The sequence below is a fragment of the Coenobita brevimanus genome, chromosome 89 (assembly GCF_032717465.1).
Source record: "Coenobita brevimanus isolate Jiangsu-jjx chromosome 89, ASM3271746v2, whole genome shotgun sequence".
Taxonomy (NCBI): domain Eukaryota; kingdom Metazoa; phylum Arthropoda; class Malacostraca; order Decapoda; family Coenobitidae; genus Coenobita; species Coenobita brevimanus.
The window spans coordinates 28,261,779-28,271,738 of NC_137042.1; the positions used below are offsets into that span (position 1 = coordinate 28,261,779).

The 9,960-nt window shown below is 44.7% G+C and overlaps 1 protein-coding gene across 1 annotated transcript in view; it reads right to left on the reverse strand.

Annotated features, from left to right (window-relative positions):
* LOC145411367 (uncharacterized) overlaps positions 1 to 7,122 on the reverse strand; it is a 128,252-nt gene extending 121,130 nt beyond the window's left edge. The window contains exon 1 of the mRNA XM_080281397.1: positions 6,838 to 7,122. Coding sequence (XP_080137523.1) covers positions 6,838 to 6,855 — 18 coding nt within the window. The 5' untranslated portion in view covers positions 6,856 to 7,122. The remainder of the gene's footprint in view (positions 1 to 6,837) is intronic.
* Positions 7,123 to 9,960: the final 2,838 nt, after the last annotated feature.

The following is a 9,960-nucleotide window of genomic DNA, read 5'->3' on the forward strand; positions in this document are numbered from 1 at the left end:
AAGGAAGAAAAGGGGAAGAGGATGAATATGACGGTGAGGATGGGAGCACGACTGGAGCGGAGGGGAGTGAGGTACGGCAGTTGTCAAAAAGCAAACGTGAGAATTGGCTTGGGATCTGCTACCTGACTGACAAGAAAGACATCATAATCTTCTGGGAAAGAATTGGGATTGACAGAGGAAAACTAAGATGGTGAGAAGGTATATTACAAGGAAAGAAACATGTGCTGGGCCTTGATCCTGCCTTCGATGGCAGTATTCTACAGGTACAGGGACAATCACAAACACAAACATACATTAATACAAACACAGACAGTATTTTATATGCACACGATAATAACAAACACATACACACATAGTATTCTGTAGGCAAAGGACAACCATTAAAACATACGAACACATGAATAATCAAACACAGACACACAGTACTTCGTGGGTAGGGGACAATCATAAACACACAGGAACACCTTTATACAAACACAAACACATACAAACACACACAAGGGGACTACTACAAATATATCAGACCGGATCCCTTGCTTTTTCAGTTCCATCCATCTATCTTTTCTGTCCGCCAAACCTCACGGGAAGTCCTAGCATCACTCTACCCTCCCTCACATTTTTTTCTGCCTTTATTTCTATCAATACACCGCTGCCCAGCTACCTATCTTCCCTGCCAACACCGCGATTGCTAACATACCGGGAATACTATCTACTATAAACACAGTGAATTACAAGCTGGACTGGCCTGGGAGTCTACCGGTACAGGCTAACAACCAATGCGTCGGAGTTGAGAGGGCCTTTTGTCTCGCAGTGGATAGACAAATGGCGATGATGATGACCAGCAAATTCAACACCACCACTACCAGCACTGGCACTCCATATAACGCGCGTACACAACACACACACACACACACACACACACACACACACACACACACACACACACACACAATCAACAAGTCCACAAATAACACAACCAACCCACCCGCACACATCATGACAACACAAACACACACACACACACACACACACGTCGTGACAACACCTTCTACACACCCCACCCGCCAACACCTCTACCAACACTGCCACTGCCAACATATCTCAAGAATCACATACCGTACCGTACCACTCCGCTCTAAATTGCCAACATCCACAGATATAAATGACAACACCAAGAGACGTTGCAGAGGGGAAAAAAAAAAAAATGTAATGGAGTTGATCACGTGTGTGTGTGTGTGTGTGTGTGTGTGTGTGTGTGTGTGTGTGTGTGTAGCTTTGGCAAGTTCACGAAGTCCATCAGGCATCGATAACAGACAGAAATAAATGCAAGATGACAGGAGTGGATGAAAAAGATGAACACGAAAAGAAAAAATGCAAAAACAAAAATCACTGAGAAAAACTGAGATAAAAAAAAAATGCACAAACGAACGCACAAGAAAAATTACTAGAAAGATGAGCACAATGAACAAAAAAAAAAAAAAAATAGAGGAAAACCAGGAAACGAAAAATTGCACAGATTTGGGAGAGCATTAAAAACGATGCATATAGAAAGTTAACAACAATGTGATGAATATGGAGGCGATGATGGAGGATTAAAGAGAGAGGTATTTTTGGAATGTGAGAGGGCACAGAGACAGAAGGAAAAGGAAGACCGATAAGGAGTAAAGGAAGACAGACCGATAAGGAGTAAAGAAAGACCGATAAAGAGTAAAGGAAGACAGACCGATAAGGAGTAAAGAAAGACTGATAAAGAGTAAAGGAAGATAGACCGATAAGGAGTAAAGAAAGACCGATAAAGAGTAAAGGAAGACAGACCGATAAGGAGTAAAGAAAGACTGATAAAGAGTAAAGGAAGACAGACCGATAAGGAGTAAAGAAAGACTGATAAAGAGTAAAGGAAGACAGACCGATAAGGAGTAAAGGAAGACAGACCGATAAAGAGTAAAGGAAGACAGACCGATAAGGAGTAAAGGAAGACAGACCGATAAGGAGTAAAGGAAGACCGATATAGAGTAAAGGTTGCCAGACCGATAAAAGGAAAAGGATGACTGACCGACAAAGAGTAAAGTCAGACCGATAAAGAGTAAAGGAAGTCGGACCAATAAAGTGCACGGTAAAGAGAGAGCGATAAGGGGTAGGCTACAGAATTAAGAAAGGGGTAAAGATAACGAGGGTTACAGATAGCACGGAAAAAGACAGAGAGAGATAAAGGGTTGAGGCAGACTGATAACAAATCCAGAGATAAAGACAGGATGAGAATGCAGAGGTTCACAGATTGCAAGGAAATAAACAAAGACCCAGCAGCGACAGACCAAATTAAAAACAAAATAAAAAGAAAGACTATGGCTAAAGACCGAACATAGGCATCAAGGAAAAAAACTCAGACAGCAAGGAAAAGGACCCAGACAGCAAGGAAAAGGACCCAGACAGCAAGGAAAAGGACCCAGACAGTAAGGAAAAGGACCCAGACAGCAAGGAAAAGGACCCAGACAGCAAGGAAAAGGACCCAGACAGCAAGGAAAAGGACCCAGACAGCAAGGAAAAGGACACAGACAGCAAGGAAAAAGACCCAGACAGTAAGGAAAAGGACCCAGACAGCAAGGAAAAGGACCCAGACAGCAAGGAAAAGGACACAGACAGCAAGGAAAAGGACACAGACAGCAAGGAAAAGGACCCAGACAGCAAGGAAAAGGACCCAGACAGCAAGGAAAAGGACCCAGACAGCAAGGAAAAGGACCCAGACAGCAAGGAAAAGGACCCAGACAGCAAGGAAAAGGACCCAGACAGCAAGGAAAAGGACCCAGACAGCAAGGAAAAAGACCCAGACAGTAAGGAAAAGGACCCAGACAGCAAGGAAAAGGACCCAGACAGCAAGGAAAAGGACACAGACAGCAAGGAAAAGGACACAGACAGCAAGGAAAAGGACACAGACAGCAAGGAAAAGGACACAGACAGCAAGGAAAAGGACACAGACAGCAAGGAAAAGGACACAGACAGCAAGGAAAAGGACCCAGACAGCAAGGAAAAGGACCCAGACAGCAAGGAAAAGGACCCAGAGAGCATCAAAAAGGCCTCAGACAGCATCAAAAAGGACACAGAAAGATAAAGATCTGAGGGAGACAGGCTGGGGAAGAATGGAGAAAGGTCACAGATGGAAAAGAGGCACAGACTGCTGTTATGAAGGAGACAAAGCAGATAAGCAGACGAAGAGTGATACAGAGTACTGTAAGAGAGAGAAGAGACAAAGCAGATAAGCAGACGAAGAGTGATACAGAGTAAGAGAGAGAAGAGACAAAGCAGATAAGCAGACGAAGAGTGATACAGAGTAAGAGAGAGAAGAGATACGAGTGGACGAGGTTACTACACAGGGTCAAAGATAACAAAAGGGCACAGACTGATAAAAGGGTGTGAGTATGAGATAACTGACATACCCATTACTACACAATTACAGATGGCAAAGAAAACACAGAGGCCTCTCTCTCTCTCTCAAACAGCATCACACAAAGCCACAGACGAGACAGAGAGTGGCAGACATGGGAAAAGTGGGACACAGATAAGAGATTTGAGGACAGGGGGCAGAGAAGGGCTAGACAAGAACACCAACGGGACACAGATTGTCGGGGTAAGGAGGGACAGACAAGGCAAGATTTGACAAATACAGACTTGGTGACAAAGTGATGAAACAGACAAAGGAAGAAAAACAGAGTAGACACAAAGAAAGAAGAGACAGACAAAACAAAATGAGAGATAAAGTTGAGACACAGCGAGCGTAATAAAGACACAGATGAATCAGACAAAGAAAGGAGAGAGAAAAGACAAACAGACAGACAAAGCAAGGCGATACAAGTAAGGCAAAAGAGACAGAAGAAGCAAAGAGGAGAAATAGACAAGTAAAGGTACAGGAGAAACAAAGAAGAGAAACAGACAAGAAAAAGCACAGAAGAAGAAACAGAGACAAAGAGAAGACGCAACAATTAAACATCATAGTTAAAGTTATAAACAAGCCAAAGAGACATGAACGAAACAAGAATGGAAATCAAATATCAAAATCCTTAACAAAAGCAGAAAAAAAAAAAAAAATCCAAAGCAGGCTGATGACAGCGAGATATAAACAAAATCATTCGGGGGCCGAAAGCTAATCGTCCGCCCATATATGTTGTTGGCTAGGGTTTAAGCCAGCTACAAATCAAGTATGAAGACGAGATATTTTGGCAACAGATACATACACACAAACACACACTGACACACACCGACAAAAACTATATCGTCTCATCTTCCTAAAGGCAGGCGATAAAAATTCGTAAAACTCTACGGAATTCAGTCACCGTGTTTCACAAAGACCAATCCATAATAAAAAAAATATATATATTTATATATGACATCTGGCATTCGGTTGTCTTTGATCAAATCCTTACCAAACGTAACTGGCTTCTGAACATTCACACAGTTGCTGTTTCCTGAGGGTTTGGTGAAAATTCGTCCACAACTTTTCGAGATATTTAGGGAACAGATACATACAGTACGCATATACACAGACACACGCCGACAAAAACGATTTCGCCTCGCATTGCTATAAGCGAGCGATAATAAACAAGGACGTAATCGTAGGAATGGAGTTAAAGAAGGAAGGGACACGTATAAATCAAGACAGAGACATATCGAAAACCAAACTCTGAGAAATAGACGCAAACAGATCCCAAAGCAGGCTGTTTTGTGTGTGTGTGTGTGTGTGTGTGTGTGTGTGTGTGTGTGTGTGTGTGTGTGTGTTATTGTTGTTGTTGTGGCACAAGGTTTATATACCAAGTGGACTACAGGCTTCAGTTGCCCTTCTGCAGTCCATTCTCCTTTCTGGGAACTCAGAAGTAGCTGTGGAAGGTTTGCACGGCAAGTCAGTGGATCCGCCTGGTTACACTGGTGCCACCACGTGAAGGCGTCCCTCTCCTCAAAAAAAAAAAAAAATATATATATATATATATATATATATATATATATATATATATATATATATATATACAGAAAGACATGCACGAATCAAGCTTGAAAACAAACACCAAACAGCGAGAGAGGAAGGGGACACGAATGAATCAAGGGAGGAGACGGATCAAATACGGGATACCGAGAGAGGAACGAGCTCTGACAGTTCCCGAGACAGGCCCGCGGGATGACAACAAACACACCGAGAACAAGAACGATAACAACAACAGCAACAACCACTGCCACTACCATAACAAACACAACTACAACCAACACCACCACTACCATAACAAACAACAACAACCAACACCACCACTACCATAACAAACACAACTACAACAACCAACACCACCACTACCATAACAAACACAACTACAACAACCAACACCACCACTACCATAACAAATAACAACACCCAACACCACCACTACCATAACAAACACAACTACGACAACCAACACCACCACTACCATCACAGCAAAATAGCCACAACAAACACCACCACCACCACAACAATTACAAACACAGCCGCCGCCACCACCACACAAACAGCAAACAAACACGGCCACCACCACAACAAACACTGAGAAGCCGGAAATGAAACTGTGAACACGCGATAACACAAGGTCCTAAGCAGGTTCTGTATGTGGTATTGTTTGTGTGATGCGGTGGTGAGGAGGGACGACACCATACACACCCTCTAACCCCACCTAACTTGGGTTCGTAATGTATGTCGCACTGTTGGCTTCGTAGCTCCTTTTTGCTGGTGATTCATTCTGTACACCTCAGTAGCCTCATACATGTTTATATCGTTTCAGTACAGACAACTTGCATCAATAACACACAAGAGGATTCTGAGGTTTAAAACGCACAGTTAATCGCAAAAGAAAAAGTGTTACGAAAACTTCAAGGTCTTAATCGAATCTGTTACCTGGCTTTTTAAAGTGCTAATTCCTAGTATGTGCTAGTGTTTGTGTTTTGGCTCAATGATGTGTTTGTGAAGGCTGACAACCAAACAAACACACTCTCTAACCTGGCCTTGAAGTAGGTACATACTAATCAGACGTCATAGTTGGCTCTGTTTGTGATGGTGTGTGTGGGGGGGGGGGACGTGCGTTTGTGAGGGAGGGCATTTAAAAACATCTAACCTGATCTAACCTGGCTTTAAATTTTGTGAGTAAGAAGTGACTTTATATGTTGGTGTGCTGGTGATGTTTGTGTTTGTGAGGGGTGGCAACCAAACACACCCTCCAGTCAAACCTAACTTGTGTTTGCGACGAGGATTTAGGACTGAGGTTGAACACACACACACACACACACAAATCCAACCTGTCACTGAATTCTGTACTGATGTTTGTGTGAGGGCTTAGGGATGTATTTCAGAGCGGTGACAACAAAACACAAACACACACGCACGCTCTAACCTAAACTGTCACTGAATTCTGTGTTTGTGTGGAGGGCTTAAGAGATGCGTTTGTGTGGGATGACAGCCAAACATACGCTCTATTTAAAACCCAACCTGGATTTTAACATTGCACTTTAAATATAAGGTAAATAGTGGTGCATTTGACCCTAATCGAATGCGGTTTTGGACCCAGCACTAGTGTTTGTGAGGAGAGCCTGTGTTTGTGAGGGGTCGTGTTTGTACGGGGCTGTGTTTGCGAGGTAATGACGACCAAACACACTTCCTAAGCTAATGTAAACTGGCTTTTAAAATCTGACTTTAAATCTAGTTTCAGTCCACCATGTACCCTGTTATTTCCGAGTCAAACTCCATACCAAAGCAGAAACAAGAAGTGGGAATTTTTAGTATGTGCGAGAGGGTGCAAGGTGAAGTATGCAAAATATGATATATCTACTCACCGGTATGTACACTAGCATGATATGACCTGGTGCACTGTCAAATCTCCAGTCTTCACGATAACTTCATGTGTGTTCTTCACCGCCCAGAACAACGTCTTCGTGTTCTTCACCGATGAAACCCCGTGTTCATCGCTCACTTTACTACACTAGCGTTCCCTCCCTCTCTCTCTCTTTCAGGGCGAGGTCTCACACGTAAAACTTCCTCCTGGTTAGATTCAGCCCACACGTACAGTTTCCCATTCAATATTGGTCCTTGGTCGTTATTGGCACACAGAACTCATGAGGAATATCAGCCCCTTAGCGGACTACGTCATTTAGAGCGGAGTAGCCTGGCGCCCTCACAGTGTAGAGACCCGCCCACCAACCGCCAGAGGACCCTGTTGGTGATCCTGTGCCTGGTGGTCGCTCATTATGCCCTGCCCATCTTAATCCCACCGCAGTTTGGGCTTACAAGAAAAGCGGAGTGGTGGGGGAGGGGGCTGGCGGGTTCGGGGCGTGCGCAACAGACCCTCCCGTCCAAGGTCTCGTCTCCCACTGAACCTCCCGCGCACACACCCGTATTGACTCCACCACGATGCCACCCTGCCACATCTCACCCTCCCCTCACCAGTACAGATACAACATTCACCATCCCCATATATTTAACCATTAACTTTTTTCGATACTCCTTGCCTCTTACCCGCGAAAAAATCCACACCAGCACAAACCACAATAGGCCACCAATCCAGCCTTAATATTATGAAAAGTCTCTCAGTTTGAATGTGGTGAGTGAAATCAATAGAGAGGCGAGCTAGGAAGATGTGGCAACGGTGGGGAGCGAGTCGATGGCACCCAAAGGCACTGTCCCACGCTCGCGCCAAAGAAACAAAGAATAAATAACACAACTACATAACAACAGAAGGCAAGTGATGAAGGAAGACATGAGGGATGGGAAGATAAGAGAGGGATGGAGAGAGGGAGGACGGAGGGGTCGGTGGGGGAGGCACGGACGGAGGGAGGAAGGGAGGCGGGCTAGGCTGGAAGGGAGCGAGAAGCAGGGGGCCCTCTCTCTCTCACTCGCTCCTAGCTCCCCCCACTCACTCACTCCCAGTTCCCCCCATTCACTCACTTACTCCCACTTCCCCCCACTCACTCACTCCCAGCTCCCCCCATTCACTCACTTACTCCCAGTTCCCCCCACTCACTCACTCCCAGCTCCCCCCATTCACTCACTTACTCCCAGTTCCCCCCACTCACTCACTTCCACCTCCCCCCACTCACTTACTCAACTACGTCACTTACTCACAGGTGTTCCCTCTAAATCATTCACTCTCACTCCCACTTAATCCCAGCTGCTTCCACTCACTCACTCACCGCCTCATCACTCACTCCCAGATGTCCCCCACTCACTTTCACCACCACTCCACTCATCCATCTTCACACCCCTCCCTGTCCCATCTACTCACTAACTCAATTTCCCCATTAATATTCAACGATAATCTGTGCCTCAATAACATCCCTCCTCCTCCACCCAACACTATACGTCACAAACACACAAACACAGCCACAACAACCACCCATAGCCTAAAACCAAATAACATCTTTCATGAACCATCACCAGACATCCACTCCTCGGAAACTACCCTTCTCAGACACGAGTGGACCTAGCCAGACTACGATGGGACCATCACCCTTCCTTGCTTCTATACTACCACAAAATTCAACCCACAAACAATGCACTACGTCCACACTATAAAACAATCCCCACACCACAACACATTCACCTTCATTATCACAATTAAACCTATAAAGCACTTAGAGGGCACAGACCACCACCAACGCCATTAATATGTAAGACTCATTCCTGCATCTGGATTCTGAACCACCTCAATATCTAATGAACCACCGAGAACTCAGGCCCAGGGCTGTCAATGCAAAGCGTCTCTCGGTATGCCTCGGCAAGCCTTACAAACGGACTAGCCATACAACATCCATGACAGGAGTCACTGTGGGTTGAAATAGGAATAAAGATAAACTAAGCTGACCCCATATGATCTTGACCTTTGACCCCTTGACCTTGCTGACCTAGTAAGTTCATTGTCCCTTCATACCGTATCACTGACAAAAGTGTGATCGAAATCCATAAAGAGGTTCAGGAGATATCGTGCCCACAAGGATAAAGTAAGTCAACCCCATATAACCTTGACCTTTGACCCCTTGACCTAGTTGATCTAATCATCTTATCATCTCAGACTGCATCACTGACAAAATTTTGATGAAAATCCGTTAATGGGTTCAGGAGATATCATGCCCACGATAGTGTGCTGGATGTACACCCACAAAGATAAACTACTGTAAGTCGACCCCATATGATTTTGACCTTTGACCCCTTTACCTTGCTTAAAGTTCACTGTCCCTTCCTACTGTATCACTGACAAAAGTTGGGTCAAAATCCGTCGAGGGGTTCAGATATTGCGCCCACATGGATAAAGTAAGTCAACCCCATATAACCCTGGCCTTTGATCCCTTGAGGTAGTTGAACTAAACAGCTCATCATCTCCTCATACTGCATCATTGACAAAAGTTTGGTGGAAATCCGTCAATGAAATCATAAGATATCGCGCCAAGAAATACTATTGACGCACGCACGTACCCACGCACGCACGGACGGACAGACCAATCACTAATGCCTCCTCCACCATAGGAGGGCGGAGGCATAACCAGACGAATACTTTTAAGGTCTCACACAGGAAACAAGGTCTACAGTATTAATCAGCCCCGTTTAACAGTCCAGACGACTGCAACCCTCCGTTCACACCTATAAAATTTACGCGTATGGTTTATTCCTGCATCTGGGTACGGATCCTCCTCAAAATATACTAAACTCTTCCTTGACCCAGTGCACATCTACCCATCACATTGCACTGAAATCTGATAACAACTTTTTTAGATATCTTACAAAAACAACAAACATGCAGACAGACACTGACGAAAGCATAACCTCCACCACATTCGTTGGCGGAAGAAACATCTTTCAGCACAAGAAGAAGCACTCAGAGACTGTGACACCCGCACCCTACAACTGGTTTAAGGGCTTTTCGTCTCATTAACTCTCCTCCTCTTACTGACTCCCTTCAACCTCTG